The 18,151-nt window shown below is 43.2% G+C and overlaps 2 protein-coding genes across 2 annotated transcripts in view; both read left to right on the top strand.

Annotated features, from left to right (window-relative positions):
* LOC146175481 (papilin-like) overlaps positions 1-1,513 on the top strand; it is a 142,066-nt gene extending 140,553 nt beyond the window's left edge. Inside the window, 1 exon segment of the mRNA XM_084580814.1 lies at positions 1,311-1,513. Within this exon segment, the coding sequence (XP_084436940.1) occupies positions 1,311-1,513 (203 nt within the window).
* A 5,946-nt stretch (positions 1,514-7,459) lies between these two features.
* Positions 7,460-18,151, top strand: part of LOC146175480 (DNA mismatch repair protein Msh3-like) — a 31,515-nt gene continuing 20,823 nt past the window's right edge. Inside the window, exons 1-7 of the mRNA XM_084581864.1 lie at positions 7,460-8,189; positions 8,305-8,413; positions 9,020-9,254; positions 10,883-10,983; positions 11,991-12,157; positions 13,462-13,674; positions 15,550-15,744. Coding sequence (XP_084437990.1) covers positions 7,879-8,189; positions 8,305-8,413; positions 9,020-9,254; positions 10,883-10,983; positions 11,991-12,157; positions 13,462-13,674; positions 15,550-15,744 — 1,331 coding nt within the window. The 5' untranslated portion in view covers positions 7,460-7,878. The remainder of the gene's footprint in view (positions 8,190-8,304; positions 8,414-9,019; positions 9,255-10,882; positions 10,984-11,990; positions 12,158-13,461; positions 13,675-15,549; positions 15,745-18,151) is intronic.

Genomic DNA, 18,151 nt, shown 5'->3' with positions numbered 1-18,151 from the left:
AATACGCTTTTCATAAAATTTACATCACACATATAAAACGGGCCTTAACTGTATTCATACTTGGTTTTCAAAAAGTGTCTCTGCCGAGCAACAACGAGTAAATAAATATTGGGTACCTCGGTCAGATGAAGGTCAGCTGGTTAGTGTGCGTAAACTGAAAAGGCTGGTAATGTTGATTTGATAGTTTAAAATTGTGCTCGTCACTATGTACCTTGTCGCGTTCGCACAGGACCTTCCTTCAAGTATTAGTTACACTGGTGCTTAGCCATTGCAAGGAAACGAAAACGGATCAGCCACTTTGAAACTCATTATGCATGCCTTCACAAGCTTCACAAGGATATGTTTACCGCAAAGTAGACCGGATGATTCCACTGTGTTCCACTGTGTTCTCAGCGCTGCCAGGATGTTATGTGGACCTCTTGTGCGTAATAAAATGTATTTTTTAACGATATAAGCCGAACAGGAAAACAATACGAATAAATGAAAACCTTACACATGCTGTGTAAGCTCATCCCAGAGTTGTCATTATGACGTATATTGTGCTTTTCGGAATTAGCGAACGCTTTGTTGCCTCCAAACGCTGGGCGTACATCAAGTACTTTTCTCATTCTGCAACAGTTTTCTGGTGTTACCTCTGCTATTTACTAGGGTCTCCAAGCAAGACATGCCTGACCGTGTCGCTTACAGATTCCCTTGCGTGATGGTGTGTCAGTTACTGTATAAAGTTCCATCTTTGTGAAAGAAGAACGTATCCCACGTGTACCTAAGCAGAAAAAGAGAAGACTTGAGGTTGTACAACGCAATATCCACATATTTTACCATTGAAAAAAGAAAAAAAAAATAATTAATGTTATCAAGTTTTCCTGATTTCGTCCCAATTACTTCAGTTATCAACAAAATGTTTTGCTATTGCTTTTTTGATGCCTATGTGTTTCAAGGAAGGCTTGCGTTGAGCGAGCCTGAGTTCTTTGAATTTTTATTTTTGCTATGTTAAATGATCAAGAGGCAGAAAATGGAGCCTATAACTTGCTGCCATAGTAACATGAAATGTTTCCTTTTTATTTTCTACAAGTTCATGTCTCATCCATTTTGGTAATAAAGCCAGATGGGACACGTTCCGACTTATTAAGACAGAGAGGTGGGTTTTTTAAAGCTACATCTTTGAAATACCGAGCAACTTCCTTCAGTGGAACACAAATCTCAGGTTTCCTGTTCTCGTTAAACCTGCACAGCTATACTACAATGAAATAATCACCAACTCTAGTACACAGGTGATAGTTACAGTCCACGTAATCCTCTTGTTTGCGCAGCGTCAACGCCTCAAGCATGCACATACCCGGTCGACGAGGGGCCGTGTTACGCCTACATGTAGCGGTGGTTCTATGACGCTGTGACCAAGTCCTGCAAGAAGTTCATTTTCGGGGGGTGTGATGGGAATTCCAACAACTTCCTCTCGCACTCGGAGTGCCAGCAAAAATGCGAGAAGGTTACGAACGTCATTCCTCGCGCTTGATTAATTGTCACGTCGGCCGCGGAAATAAAATCGTTTCAGAAGACGCCGTATGTGCAAAACTAATTGGTCCAATGTTCATAAAATTGAAATAATTGAATGTGTTGCCTACTTTGCTGAGAACAGCGCCGGGACACTTTGTATGACAGGGCGATGTTCGAAATCTCTGAGCCATGTATGAAATGGATGTGTGTGAAGGGACAGGAGCATATGTGAGAAGCTGACGTTGAAGTCTGGCGGTACGCCAGGTGTTCTACTGTTTACGCCATATTACTCCGTCCGCCATATACAAAAAAGAGAGATTGTGCATCCTGGTCACTTATTTAGGAACGTAAAATTAAACTATATAAAAAGTAACAACGTCTCCAGTATTCAAGATGCATCATTTCTTTTTATCTGTTTAAAGTCTGAAGTGTGAGGATATTTCCATTGGTAAATCTTGACGCAATAAAGCGACCTTCATTGAAAGCCAGTTGTCTACTGTTCACACTCTCTATGGACAGTCTCCAAAGCAGCATTGTGATGTTTTTGTTTCAAAGACTTATCATAGTATTGTGAGTTAGAATAAATGCAACTTCTCTCCACCAGTGCTTTCCTATGCAACCCAATGGAGCCCGAAGAGCGATAAAGAGGGGGAGTAAGGGATATTCGCCGCAGGAGCGCTTCGTTTAGCCATCCTGCACTTGCAAAAGGAAATACACAATGAAACCGCGAGAACGAAAGCATGGGGATGGGTTAAGGCGCGAGGACGTCAGGTAAGCACATCACAATCGTAATGCCACAAACTGTCGCACGTTTAGGCGTCTTGAGAAATCGAAAAAACTTATTTGCAAGGCTTCGGGCTGAGTAAAGTATTAACACGATGCCATTAATTCCCCGATAATACGGAGTCGGCGTTGTGAGCCAGAACTTTCGAGCATGGCGCTGGCCGCTGTCATGGCTGAGCACTGACATTACGTTTTCGTATGGCCAGAATCAGCTTTCCAGAACCGTTGCGTTCAATTTACCCGTAGGCCACGCAGGTACGTTCAGTACGCATTGGTTAGAGCGGGGCTTTATATGTGGTCTGGTAGCCTACGCTACGCGTCATAAAGGTGGAGCTTACCCCATAATGTTTTGTTCGTCATCCATAAATATTGATTCTGTTTCTGTGCGGGGATTAAGGTGGTTTAAGAGGCAATACGGGATCTGACTTTAAAAATATAATACCGGGCACTCGTAAGCAGATTGAATTTTTATCAGCAAAGCAACATGCAGCATAGGCAAGGATGCTAGTCTACCAGTGGTTGATACTTACCGGTTTACGAATTGAGCGCCGAGTCGCTGACACGCAAGAAAAGTTGTTGCGTATGCGGTTGCACAGAAACAGAATCAACATTTATGGATGACGAACAAAACATTATGGAGTAAGCTCCACCTTTATAGCGTATGGCAAGACGTCTTGTACAATCAGTGTTACAGCCGAGGATACTATACCAGGCCCAATTCCAAAGACTCACGAGGCGGCAATGGGCGAAATTAATTAACAATAAATAGAAACGTAATGCGCACTATCACGGCCTCACCAAAACTTACCCCTATCCCTATTCTCCAAGAGTTTGCACAGATAAATACGTTGACAGAATTAATTGAACAACGAGAGGCAACAAGGGTTATGAAGCGAAAGTACGTTACGCCCATAGCATCCTTGTACAACGAAGTGGCAGTTCGAACACCACCAATGGCTGACCCCCCTCCGTGGGAATTCACTACTATAACGACAAACAAGACCACTCGGCTTCGTCGCAAAGAAAAGCTGGCATCTCGACCTCTGGTTGATGCACTTCCAGGTACCTTAATTGCATATACGGACGCATCAATTATAGAAAATGGCGGTAGAACAGCAGCTACTAGTCCAACACACAGCGAACTAAAGGTACATAAAGAATATCTTTTAGAATACCCGGACCCGCTTGTGATGGAACTCTATGCAATCCGCGATGCTATGGAGGCCATAAATAAAATAGATTCGATAACAGAAGCCCACATCTATACAGACTCCTTAGCCGCCATAAAACAACTGAAGAAAGTGACGAAGACGCTATGTGTTACCCAAGAAATCCACGCACTCAATAAAAAAACAAAGATAAGCATCCAAATACATTGGGCACAAGACAATACTGAGAACGCTGAGCAGAGAAAAGTTGACCACCTCACACACGAAGTTCCACACACTAATGCGCCCCCCACCAGGCTCCCTTTCGATGCCCGCTCCGCTGTTTCCATTTTAGCATCCTCTTTAAGGAAAAGTACACGTGCCCTCATTCCCCCGTGTACATTCCCACTCCCTCGTAACTTAACGAGATCGGAGGAGGTTTCCCTTAGAAGGATAAGAGCTGGGGCGGCCCTTACCCCGTCGGTAAAATGCCGATGGGAATCGCAAGCTGATATCAGACCAACCACATGCCCAAAGTGTTCCACACCAGCTGCAGAAGTGGATGTTCGTCACCTGCTATGGACTTGTGCAGGGACAAGGGAATCAAGGACACAGATTCTGCGCGAAGTGGGTCTAACCACAGCAAGGGAAGAGGACTTTTCTAAATGGCTCACCGACAACGCTAAGAGCGGGAGCCTGCTCCGGTTCCTCACGGAAAATCATTTACATGAGTTTATATGATATGCCTTATGGCAAGTTTGCGTACAAAAAAAAAAAAGTATGCGGTTAGCAGGCGAAAGACATCTGGTACTTCAGTTCAGGCTTCATGTAATGGAAGCGAGGGTAAAAATGGAGCGAGGTTCTATGTTACAGGCCCTAGCAAGCATTTACTTGAGGTCCTAAGCGAGCATTTACTTAGACAAAGATGTTTGCTTAAAATCTTTCAAAGCATTCACTGAGTGTCAAAAAACGGAACGGAGCTCAGTCTGAGCGCAGTGATATTGGAGAAAAAAAAATTTAGTCATCATTTACGCCGCCTCTCATAAGGTATTGAAATGGCTGTCTTTGCTGTACGAATGCTGGGTTGTCGTCCTTATCAAGTTACACATCGACATCTACACTTTGCTCCAGGGTGCTTATAACATACGATTAAACATGTGTAAAAATGCTTAGGTTGTACTAGACGGGTCTTGACTGCGTTCATTTTGATGGTTCGCCTTCTTGATTCCCAAGGAATACTGCCGTTCGTCATCTTATTTCATGCTTTGCACGTTGCGATCACATTTATAAGCGCAGTTACACCGCGAACTAGTTAGCATTAAAAACATTACAGAGCCTGGCTGAACAGCACAAAACAGAGGTGCAGAAAACAAAAACTAAAAACGAGAGGGTCTTTTAGGTACCTATCTCTTAAGCGGTGAATGGCGCAAGCCTACCCTTCCTCTGCTATCATTTGCCTCTCATCGTTTAATTCTCTTATCGGCGTTCTTTGCAGTGCTACATATAGTTGCAATTGGTTTAGAGGAAAGGAAAGGCGCAAGCTGTCGCACTTTCTTCGGCAAGTGTGAGTTTTTACGGTACACCATCGCTCCTGTCGCGTGGCGTTTCTTGGCGCGCATCCAAGTATGGGATTGCAAATGTTAGGAACGCTAGATAAGAATTTGGTTGGTTGGCTGTTGGCGGAAGCCAGCCAGGAATGGGTGAAAATAATTGGAGGTCTCAAGGTAATGCGTGAGTCGATCGGTGACCATCATAGAGTTTCTTACTCTTACCTAGAGGGAAAGCTGTGCTGCCGTCTATGGGAGTTTACATGGAGTTTCCAGACGGCCAATTCAGCCACCATGGGCGCTCAAAGCATCATGGGCCGGAGAGCTACCGAGTGCAGAACTACAACTTTTGGCCAAAACTAATGCAAAGATAAACGTTGTTCGACCGTAAATAATGTCCTAAGATTAAATATTGTGACTATAAATTGCAAAAAGAGAGAGAAACAACATGTCGGTGTGAGATTTATCCAATAGAAGCGATGGCTCTTTCTCCTATTGGCTTAGTTTTCAGCAGCACAAATACCAATATTTCGCACCTAATACCCAAACTTTTGAAATAAAAAAACGTTATGAAAATATTTATGGTTGTACAATCACTTAAGAAAGTTTTTAGTGGAATTTCGGGAAACAGAAACCATTTATTGACGGCGTCTGCTTTTGCGCCTTCGCTACTATGGCTTTCGCGGTCTCTGTACGCACCTTCAGATGATGATGATGACGAAAAAGAAACATCGCAGTAACGCCACTCCACGTACCCGAGAAAACCCGACTGTCCCGCAACAAGTAGCACACCGGCCCATGATTCTTAGCGCGCCCATGGTGGCTAAAGCCCCTCAATAATGGTGGCTGAAGTGCAGCGCCCTCAGCTTTTCCTCTAGGTAGTGTAAGGAACTCTATGGTGACCATGCATTCCAATAGCTTGCAGACAGTTGAAGTTAGAGAGATCGGTCGCAATGAAAGGCGCAGCAAGGATGCCTGGATCGGACACCAGGCGGGGTCAGCTTCGTATAGGTGTGAACGACGTCATCACCGAATGTGACGTCATGATGGAGTCACATCTGGTCATGACATCACATCATTGTCGATGACGTCATCAACGTCACCATGTGATGACGTCACTGTAATATCTGTCATTATCATCATTGCTATCACTAACTACCACTATCATTATCGGTCCCTATACCTACCACTTCCCCGTCGGGGTGGCGCAGTGGTTACGGCGCTCGACTACTGTTCCCAAGGACGCGGGATCAAATCCCGGCCTCGGCGGCAGCTTTTCGATGGAGGCGAAAAGCAAGGCGCCCGTGTGCTGTGCGATGTCAGTGCACGTTAAAGAACCCCAGGCGACGAAATTTCCGGAGTCCTCCACTACGGTGGCTCTCATAGCCTGAGTTGCTAATTGGGACATTAAACCCCACAAACCAAACCAAACCAAACCTACCACTGACTAAAGTTATTCACTGACAGCTTTAACGGTAAACAGCGGCGGTGTTCCCCATGGCAACTTCGTTGGCATGATGCTACACAGGTAATGAATGAATGAATGAATGAATGAAAACTTTATTGGTTCTCGCTCGTGCCTCCGAATGCTCAAATGGGAACCATCAAGGCGCATCTGCTGCTCCAAGCTCGTAATTCAGGCGCTGCAGGTTCAAACAAACTATCCGAGTGCGCACGAAATGCCTGAGCCGAAACATAACCAAAACTGAAGTGAGCGCCTGTGGCGCCTTCAAGTATATTTTTGTATTTGCCTTGCAACGTTTACGTTGTCTTTTCGCCATCGTTTACGTATGATAAAAGCGTGTGATCATGTTTGAGAAAAAAACGTACTACCGCATTCAAACATGCAACGTAATTCGCATTTGTCAGCCTCCGGGATTCCTAGCGCGTCACGTGATTTGTAGTTGCGAGCCTCGGCCATTTGGCTGTGGTGGCGATACCTGTATTTCTGTTATTCTTCTTTATAGCTCTGTTTTCAGTAAGAGTGGTTGGTTGGTTGGTTCATAGGAAGGGAAAGGCGCAGTATCTGTCACACTTGCTCTGTGGACACCTGAACCGCGCCGTAAGGGAAGGGATGAAGGTGGGAGTGAAGGTGGATAGAGAGAAAGGAGGCCGTGGTGGAGGGCTACGGAGTAATTTCGACCACCTGGGGATCTTTAACGTGCGCTGACATCGCACAGCACACGGACGCCACTTCGTTTCGCCTCCATCGAAACGCAGCCGCCGAGGCCGGGATTCGATCCCGGGAACTCCGGCACAGTGGTCGGGCGTCTTACCACTGCACCACCCCGGCGGGGCTCAGTAAGAGTGGTGTTTTTGTAATCAGGAACTGGCATTCTATCGATGCAAACCCACTTCCTTTCTCTCTTTAGTGTCCCTTTAAAATGTTCTGAAATAAATATTTTCCAACAGAGGTTCCTTTTTAACAGCCTCTCTACAATTTTTGTGTTGCAGTTGTTATTGAGATTTGTCGCTATTGTTCCTCGCGAAGGAAGGGTTGAGCAGTTACACTGAATAATCCGCAGTATGCACGCCGGATCGAAGAGCAGCGTAACGTGTGAACACCTTGCGTAATTCTCTTAGTTCCACGAACAACTGGTAGCAAAAACTTAAGATTTCTGGTTGCTAACAATAAAAACAGTTTCAGTTTCGTTTGTGTGCTCTAATGGCGGCATTCATGTCTCGTTGCGGTTCTGCCGGTTCTGCAGCTCATTTCAGTGCACTTATTCAAGTTAAGGGCGCAAGAGTGACTGTGAAATGCATTTTGCAAAGGTAGTGCAGCGTACAATGTTTTCTCAGTCCACTTTTGGCAGAAATGAGTGACACATGAGCCACAAGTGACTAATAAGGACATCACCCATTGTGCGCCCAAGCCGGTCGTGGTGCGCACCCTTTACCTCTCAAGCATGGTTCCTCCGGCGCAACTTCGCGCTATCATTCGCCGTCGGGCAGCGTCGAAATCGCAGAAGGACAGCACCGGTGCCAAGGTGCGGAAAAAGAATTGCAGAGACTCCGCTAGCGAGGCATCATCATCGACAGTGAACAGTTCGAGCAAGAGAAGGAAAAATGGCTTGACAAGCACGGACTTCACCAAGATCAGAAGCAGGTTGTGCGCGCGGTTTGGAGCGTCATCGGGGCAACAGGACAACTCCGTGGTTGATGACAGCGTTACCGCGCCAGAGGATGAAGATGGTTCGAAAACTTCCAAACTTCCGAGGTCTGTTGTGCTGTATCACTAGAGGCATATATGCGCCTCCCCCAGCGTATAGAGCTTCATTAACTGCGTGGTGTTCATGCGTGGAAAAGTTCTGCTTTTCTTTCTTTCTTTCCAGCTACACACCACTTGAGAGCCAAGTCGTAGCGATCAAGCAAAGGCACCCTAATACTGTGTTGCTAGTGGAATGCGGATATCGTTTTCGCTTTTTCGGGGAAGATGCGGAGGTAATTTTTTCTCTCATTTTCTTCTCTTATCTTGTTAATTTGCTGATAAGAGCTAGAGAGTACGCAACACTAGCAACGATCACCTGGCATCTCCAAGCATAGCCATTGCTCGGTTAGTTTTCAGTGCTAGTAAATGAACTGGTTCAGATAAGTCAGCCATTATTTTTGTGCATGTTTGTGTGTGCACTTTTTCAGCCAGCTTATTTTAGTTCATATCATTGCTACCTTGTGTAGTACAAGCATTGTGCGTGGACTGTTGCTACCTGTTCACATCAAAACAAAAATTCATTAACGTCTGCAGTGCTTCAGAAAAGAACACTGTAAAAGGTGCGGCAAGTTCAGGACCTGAGTATAGAAATACACTGGCTGAAAGCCCACTTGTGATCTGTTTCTTGTGTTAATAGTGAATGTATCACTGAATTGCGCTGAAAGTCTGCTTTGAAATTAAAACGATTTTGTCTAAACTACAGGTTATGAGCACTGTTCAGCATGATGCTTACTGGTATAGGCATTTTTAGGTGGTAGGGTAGCATCTTATAAGTAGAGCTCCTTAAGCTGTCCTGACTGCCTGTGCTAATTGATCTGGTGGGGTCTTTTTGGGCACAGCTGGCTTCTCGAGAACTGTGCATCATGTGCAGCCAGGACCACAACTTCATGACGGCCAGCATACCAGTCCACCGCGTGGGCTTCCATGTGGAGCGCCTCGTGTCTCGCGGTCACAAAGTTGGAATAGTCCGGCAGACCGAGTCGGCAGCGCTCAAGTCAGCCGGAGCATCGAAGTCCACTGTGTTCACTCGTGAACTAACAGCTCTGTTCACAAAGTCAACCTTGATTGGGGAAGGTGCTTATGATTCTTTTGGAGCCTAATGCTGGGCTGTTATGTTTTAGTCATATTTATTCTGAAGCACACTGAGGAAAACAGTTATGCAATTATATGTTATTAGTAAATGCAGGTTCTATGGCTTTTTCTGGCTGTGTTATATCTGCTCAGCTGCAGTAGTTGCACTGATTAATTGCTTAGAAAATTAGGTTAAAGAGTCATTTTTATTCTTCATCACCCAATGAAAATCTCTGCACAAAGAACAGAAAGAACTCTGGTCACCATTTAGAACTGACCAGTGATCACGCCTGCCTTGGGTATACATATGCAAGAAACTTTTATAACATTGCACTTTCCTGGTAAAAAGCAGCTTGGGGTTGCAATGTCTGTGCATACTGATATATCATGATGTGCCTCAAGGAGCAGCTTCTAGGCTCCGGCATAAAATTGACACTTTGAGGAGGACGAAGAACAAAGAGGAGTTTAGTTTACATGATAGAGAAGGGGCAGACGCAGAGTGGTGCGTGTTTACAAAAAGAAGAGATTAGAAAAAGAGAGCATGCACAGCACATCAGCTGCCACCTTATATAGCTTTCCTTGTGCCTAGGAGTCCCTAGATTGAAGCCAGGGCTCGTGCGTGCACAGTGGAAAATTCGATTCCTTCAGCACGCGTTCAATGTAGCGTTGTCTCACTGTGGCTCGTTCCGCGAGGCACTTCCCCATTGTTCGGCCACTCTGAGCGTCTTCGGCAGTCCCTGTCATAACAATACTTTATTTTTCCTAACTTATAAAAGCTCTGTTGTTTTGATGTTTTCAGAGAATGTTTTTGAGCTCTTTTTCATTGGACGGCTGCAATCTATTGATACAGGCCAACTTCAGTTAGTTTCCAGTGTTCCTTCATACACCTAACCTTAATCATCATCTCTTCAGCAGATGGCTTTATGCTTCGTGTAAAGTGTCTGATTACTGAAGTAAATGGAAACCTGGTACTATGACACAGAATTAATATACAGAGGGTCGGGTCAGTTTATTACCCAGCTAAAGGGGACTTCTTGCAATAAACCAGTAGTAACAATCAGCCAACTTGCATGTTCATTCATTTTTATAGCATGTATGAAGTTCATGCAATAACTAACATTATTTCTGAAATGCAGTTGTCATTTATTTGCCTAATTTTTTTGGGGGTGGCTTGATGACAACAAGCTTTCAACATTCTTGTAATTACAACTATCTCCAGGGCACTAGTACTATTTTCACATTTTAAAAAGCTGTTTGCTTGTGGGTAACTGTCTTACACTTAGAAAAAGAATTCTTATACTGAGTCACTTGGGAAACCACAATAGTTTTGTATTCTGACAAGCAAGGAAAGTAGAATTGAAGAAATTATTGTATTGTTGAGGAAATTGTTTGAGGTACAGATTTTGTCTGCAAGTGCTGAAAGGACTATTTTGTATAAGAAGCATAAGCATCTTGTTGTCTTTATCACTCTACTGCCTTGGTAAGTAATGTCTTCGCATGTTCGCATGAAAGTGTAGCATGTAAGAAAATATTGTTTGGGAGGACAGAGATTTTACCGTCTTAATTTAGATATAGGTTCTGTGCACACAACAACAATGGTAAATGCACTTAATTTCTTTGTCTGCTAACAGAACTGTCCACAGGAAGTGAAGATCCCACTAAAGGAGGATACTTGATGTCCATTAGTGAAGCACAATGCTCAACTCCTGGTCACAAACTTGTTGGAGTAGTGGTATGTGTACAAGCCTTTCTTGTTGTTGGATTTTTTTTTTTTTTTTGCAAGCTTTTATTTCTGCTCTTCGATTGCATAAGCTGGTCTCTGGCAGGTTTTTAAGAGTGAAATAGTGTTATAATTTGTGTGAGGTATATTTTGTCAGCAACTAGCACAAGTACACTCGTGAGCAAAAGTGGAGAGACCACACTCTCTGACAAAGCTTTGCACCAGCTTTTTCTGACGACGAAGCAGTTATTTCTGTGGCAATCATAGGGTACCCTCCTAAATATACTTTCCTTCTTGCCCAAGCAATTTCGTCTGGCACATCTTTTTATATGGAAAAAAAGCAATCGTAGCAGTTCGCATCGTCTCTCCACTTTTGTTTACGGGTGTACATCTTACATCGTTTTACAAGAAATCAATGGTGTAGACCATCTAATCACTTTTGTAGACATGTTTTATTGGTGAAAGATTAAAGAGATGTAAAGGCAGAATTGGAGGCTGAGAATAAAGATTTAATAAAAGGCCAAGGACATGGCATTCTGAAAGGGCATTTTATATGAATGGGACAGAGCTGTTTACTGTTTTGTTCGACAGAAGGTTAATATTTTCTGGGTTATGAGCTAGCCCTTTTATTAATAGCTTTCTTTTCTTTTTTTTTGTGTTTAAGTCGCTTGAGAATGCTATGCGTGTGACCATGGGCTTGTATTTTTGGGTAGTGCAATGGTGTACTAGAATAAGTAATGCTTAGTACACTAGTAGCATGGGCCTAGGTTTCAGGGCCTAGCTAAGTCATTCATACTAGAAATTTTGCTACTATTAATAGGGGGTACATGAGCTGGAGACAGTCTCATATTTGGGACATCAGAATGCACGCTGTTGCTATGTTGCTAAGTGTGATATGTGCTTCCAAAATCTTTGCTAATTCATGGCATTAGCTTTCACTTGCCTTTATTTTGTGTGGCAGGAAAAAGTTCTAGTTTTCTTGTATATTTGAGATGCACCAAGGATGAAAACACTTGCAGGCAGCCCAGCCCACAACAGGGGAAGTTCTTTATGACACATTTGAAGAGAGCACATCATCTTGCGAGCTGGAGCAAAGGCTTGAGAGCCTCCAGCCAGTTGAGATCATTGTGTCCGAGAAGTGTGACCCCATGCTCTTGAAGACGGTCAACAGCTTTGCTAGCATGAGGTGCGTACTGGATCAGAGCTGGAATGCTAAACTACATATTGGAATATTTTTGGGTTGTGCCATAATTTATTTCTAGAAGTGAAGACATTAGCAGCACTTAAAATTTTTTCTACAGAATGGAGCGGCTATTTCTTTTGAAGAAGCTGAACACCAAATTTATGGGCCTCAATTTTCGAGTATAAATATGTCACATGGCATCTGTGGTCCTGAGTCAGAGTGCACTCTTCAATAATGCACCTTGGATAATTTGGCATCATGTAACGTCCTTGCAATTTTTGGTCTCAACTTTTGGGGTTCAGGATCTGAGTAACATGTCACAACCGAAGAAACACGGCAGTGATATCCTTCCATTTCATGCAGTGCCTTTACATTGGCTGTAGTGCTGTGAGCAGCCAAATGTTATTTCCTGTGTACTGATCATGTGTGTATATGCTGGATGAGGCATGTTTCTGAAACCTATTTCATTTGTCACAGTGTTGCTACACCAATAGGTCCTGAAAGTCAAACTTAACTGTGCATTCCATTAACTGTGTACTCCATTCTGTGCCCACTTATGCATGTAGGCAGCCTTCAACAGGCCTTTCCCTATCCTAAAATTAAGCTTTAAATTTGGCTATCTATAAGTCAGAACACTAGAACGTTGTAATGTTTGTTATAGCAATCTAGTGTTTCTTCTAAGCTTACCTGCATTTCATGCAAAAAAGTTGCAGCTGTTCATAGAAGTGCTATTGTCATCTTGCTGTTATTCTGTTTCCTGTTAAACTGAGCTGCAGGTTTTGCAGTTTATTTACTCCCTTGTTTATTTCTTGGCTGAATGGTGCAACATACTGTAGCAATTTCGACTAATGGTGTAAAACGTGAAATGTTCCGAGTGTGTTTGGTCTTGTGACATGTGCGGCATGTCTTATTAAGGTGGTTGGCTCACGTTTATCTCAATGTCAGGGCTTTTCGAAATAGACTGAGGCTGAGCGGCAGGCGAGATACATGATGCGCACAGAGAGCAAAAGGGCTTCCAGCCCATTCCAGGCGCGAACGCGTGACTGCAAAGCGCATGACTTTATCAGAAGCACTAAATGGGACCACTTTTTGCACTAATTTCACATATGATGAAAGAATAGTACTGTGGTCTTGCGCTAGAGCAGTGCAGTAGCCCATATCAGTGGCCTTACTCTTCAAAGGCACAATGCGTACATTGAGGTCAGGTTTGAGGGCAAAGTAGTGTACAATTACCTCTGTTTTTCTTTGCTCTTCCACTCTCCAGTCTGGCTAAAGTGTACGGGGAACTTTTCCATATCTTGTTTCAGTCGTGAAGGGGTACGTTTGGAACAACTTCCTCCGGACCGCTTCCAGCTGTCACCTAGCTTGGATGCTTTGACTGCTTTCTACTCCGACAGTGGGAAAAATTCATACAGCTTTGCCCAGCTGGCAGCCTTGCCCCCCGTCATAGTTTGCTGCTTGGGTTCATTGCTTGAATACTTGAAAGCATTCAAGCTTGAGGAAATTCTTAGAGAGATGAGGTGAGTACTGGGTAGAGGTTTGGTTGTAAGGCACTTAATTAAGGTGCTCATGTTGTCTGTGGTTATTGAAGAGGCACTGCGGACAACTCCATCGAATTACTGCTCTCAGTAGAAACTGATTTTCTAGCTCCTTCTGGCGACGTTGAGATTTGTCCTGCAAAAAAAGATATTTATTGGAGACAGGAACATCTTCCCACCCAGTTTGTTCAAACTCAAGACTTCCTTACTTAAAAAGACAAGTTGCCATTGTGTTGGAAGTGAGCAGTGGCGTGGCATAGCTTCTCGGTATGAGGCCAGCACTTGTTGTTGAGGTGCATATTCTACTCACGAAATTGTCCAGTGGTGGTGGCACAGGTATTTCACTTTGTATCTTTTTTTTTTGCTTGTAACAGCTCCACTTTTGATGAGAGTGGATCTTTGTGATCGTAACGTAGTATCCTATCAATACAGGTCAGTTTCTGCTTATCTATAGCATTTCTTAGGAATCATTATATTTTAAGTCAACTTTCTGGGTTTATATGTTACTTTGCAGTTATTCATTTCGTGATGTGTTTATAAAGCCCACTGTAAGGCATTTGACATGCCTCCTCATTGCTATAAAAAATTCTAGATGGCACTTTGGACCACTAAAGTGCGATGACGCGAAAGCCATTATAGCGTGGTGAATCATAGCCCTCCACTACGCCACCTCTATTGCTCTCTCTTCTTTCACTCCCACCTTATGGTGTGGTACATGTGTCCATGAAGAATTGTGACAGATACTGCACCTTTTCTATCCTGTAAATCAATTTCAAACGCCACTGATGCCTACTGTACTAACGCCTCCTAGACATCTGGGTCAGCTTCTGTTTGCTGTGCGGTGCAGCGTTCAAGGAAGCATCAAATTAAAGGCGCCGCACGGGCACTTGGATCGGACTCCCAGCGGGGTCAGCTTCATATATGTATGAATCGTCTGATGACGTGACCTGTCGTGACGGTACATCCCACGCCTCTTCTCGAACACAACCAGCATTTTATGGAAGGCATCAAAGTTCACCGGTGTTCTATAATTCGTTTACAGGAAAGGAAAGGTGCAGTATCTGTCACCCGCGGAATCCCGCTATCATCCTCACAGTAGACAACAGGAATTATGAAGAGCGTTTCACGATCCGGGGCATGACGCAGTTGGTAAAGCGCTGGGCTGGGGATCCAAGGGATGAAAATTCGATTCCCGGTGGATATTTTTAACTCTCGCTCTCGAAACCGTGACACCTCTGCTAACAGCCTTCAGTCGAGAACCTTCTGTCAACAACAATGAGGCATTAAAGGCTTTCGCCTTAAATACCTCTTCTTGGAGTATCTTAGTTATTTATAGCTAAGCATATTTAAACCAAACCCGTTTGCAACAGTGTAACATGCATATAATAATTTCTTTTGAAATGTAATGCAGTGTAATTTGCCATGGATAGAACAAAATGATACTTATGAGGCAGGTTTTTTAGGGCCTCTCTGCACAATTTATAGCCTAGTATTTAGCCATAGTATGGCAATTATAATTTGTAATGAGCAGATAGGTGATGGATAGGTACAATTGATTTTGATTTGCACAAGCATGAGGCATACAGTCAGTTCTTGGCCATCTGAATTTGAAGGGGACCGTAGAATTGAACTAAAAGATGTTTTTCATACGCATTTATGCTAACTGGACACAAGCAGCAGCTTGCATGAACTAGAAGTTGAAATTCATCAAGTTTTAAAAAAACAAGATTGCACTGTATCGTGCATTTTTTACAGAACTGCTAGCATAACCTATAACTGAATTTTAGCCTCAGCAAGCTATATGCATCGAAGTTCTTCTTTTGTGACCTGCTTCTGTTGCTTCCTTCTTTTTGTTAGCAATTTTACAGCAATGTCCAGTGGCTGTCGCAAGATGGAATTCACGGCAGCCACATTGCGGAGGTTGGATGTGTTCCGGAATTCAACCGATGGAACCACAAAGGGCAGCCTCTTTGGTGTCCTGGACCGCACACTTACAGCTTTTGGCCGCCGCATGCTTTTTTCATGGATAGGACAGCCACTAGCTGACCTGCAGTGAGTTGCACAGCACATCTGCAAAGCTGTTATCTTTAATTTTTATCTAGAAGCATTGGTTTGTTGCACTGTAAATAAGAAAGTACTATCACTGTGCCTAGATGGGTGAGCGTGTTATACAACAAATTAAGGCAACAGCATGACAGATGTGATCAAAAGAAGGAAGCACAGAGTGAGTGATGTCCCGTGTTTTCGTGCTTTCCTGAGTGCTGTCAACGCTTGCCCCGTGGTTCCTCCTTTTCATCAGTTTCTCATCACACTGTTGCCCTAATAAGTAGGGCATTGAAAACAGATTTAAAGCTTGGGTATTCCAGTATTCTAAATTTTGAATACAAATTTAATATATTTGTTATTCGATTCATATTCAAAAAACTGGTATTCCAGTTTCACTGTACTGTGCGCTTTGCCGCAGTGAGCATCCTCAAAATGCAAAGGGGGCATTTTGGAAGAGGGACGTACCTTCCCTGTTGTGAAGAGGGCCTTCCTGGCAGTGTGCGCAAACTGATGCGCCTGATAGAAACAGGGAAAAACATCAGTCTCACTTGAATTTCACCTCAAATGCAGACAGCTATTGTGCAGGTGTTCAGATAAAATTGCAGTGATGCAAGCGGTTTTCGGCAGTTTTTTTTTTTTACTGTATAATAGGGTATATGCTTCTGTGCAATTCTAGTTTAATTTTATGTGCAAATTTGCAAATATTTCATTTGCAAAAATAAAAAATATGAAAAATGTTTGGCATTCTTAATTTTCCTTTCACTGATCAGATATTTGGTATTCAAAGGTTTTTTTTTTTTAATATTTATACTTAATTTGTATTAGAAAATTTCAATATTCGTGCACTCCTAGTTTAATGTGGTTGGTTCCTGATACAACACAGAATGCTTTTTTGTGCCTGTGTAGGAAAATGTGGACACAGTTAGTCTGCTGTCATTTTCACTTCAGTTTATTTTCTTTAAAGACTCTGCATGGAGGTGTTACACAAGGGGTGGGGTTTACAAATTGCATTTTCCTATAGCACTCGTAAATGTTTATGGACATTTCTTTTCTTCAAATTTTTGTCAATGTTTTGCTTTGTGGTTCTTTTAATGTATGCGGTGTGTAATAAATTGAGGAATCATAGGTGTGCGGCAGTAAATAGAGTAGCTACCTTTAAAAGAGAACTTGAAGGGACCAGAAAATTTGTCTGTCTTATCGGGAGTTCATCTTGACAGATGGGTCCCTAATAAAAATATTTTGAGCATGCTAGGTATGTTAAAATAGATGTTGCACAAAATAAATAAGTATAATTACCTTTCAGAAGAGTAATACTAATGGCAAATAGAGCATTTATTGCTCTGTGCATGACATGAGCTAAGATTGAGAGCATGTCTTTCTTCATTGTCTCATTTTCCCCACTACATCCCACAGTGGCTTCTGTATTTGTGCCCCCTGCCCGCCCCTGATTTTTGCTTTCCATCCAGCTCTGAGCATGGAAGTGCCCAGCAGTGTAGCCGTGCATCTGTCTCTTATCTCGCTTAATCTGCAGCACAGCTGTTAACCACTCTACAAGCAGGCATACCATGTATACCACAGACATTGCATGTAGCACTGATATCTTGCTATCTCTACAGTGTGGTAGCAAATGTTGGGAAGCTGGGTGTGCTGAAAAAAGTGGCTTCAGAATTTTTTAAGCCTTAACTCAACCAGTGGCTGCTATTTGCATGTACACAACTTTTAGTCTATAAAAGGTAGCTTCCATACCTACAATCTATATTAAATTCCTGTAAAGTGGGAACAGGTGGGTATGTTTATCTTGAAAGGGTCCTGCAACACCTTTCAAGCGTAGTAGATTATCCTGCTTGTTCACTTGGTTACATTATCATGTACATCTGATTCAAATAATACACCTCTGAATGCAGGAGGGAGTCTATGCCCTCCTCTGTGTTATAAGTCGGCATATATTGATGAAGAAACGGCTGTAAGTTTTTTTCAGGCTATCGCAGAACACCTTGTGTTCTCACAGTGCACCTTGTGAAAAGTGTATGTTACTAGCCCATGAAGCAAGTGGCAAGCCTTCTGCACTGCTTCAGGCCCAAAAAATTCTTGCGACCCAGCTATCCAAACATAATTGTACCTATGCATGCTGCATCTAATAAATATGAATGAAGTAGAGTTTGTGACCGAGCTACCAAACAGAAGAAGCCTGGATCCCAGCTGCCAGCGCCCAAAACATGCTGTAAATTTGCTATTAGAGAAAATGGCAAGCCATGGGATAAAGCAGTGTGAATACTCGTTGAGGATCATAACTGATACCGAGTTGCATGTAGAAGTGCTAACTGCGGTGCAGGCAAATTTCTTCTCACAATTGCTGCTGCTGCTTCCCAATGCTGCTCACCCGGTGTCTGCTAGCACTGCTGCTCATGGCATT

The sequence above is a fragment of the Amblyomma maculatum genome, chromosome 10 (assembly GCF_055883805.1).
Source record: "Amblyomma maculatum isolate TAMU_Amacu chromosome 10, ASM5588380v1, whole genome shotgun sequence".
Taxonomy (NCBI): Eukaryota; Metazoa; Arthropoda; class Arachnida; order Ixodida; family Ixodidae; genus Amblyomma; species Amblyomma maculatum.
This window is presented reverse-complemented; position numbering and strand designations above follow the sequence as displayed.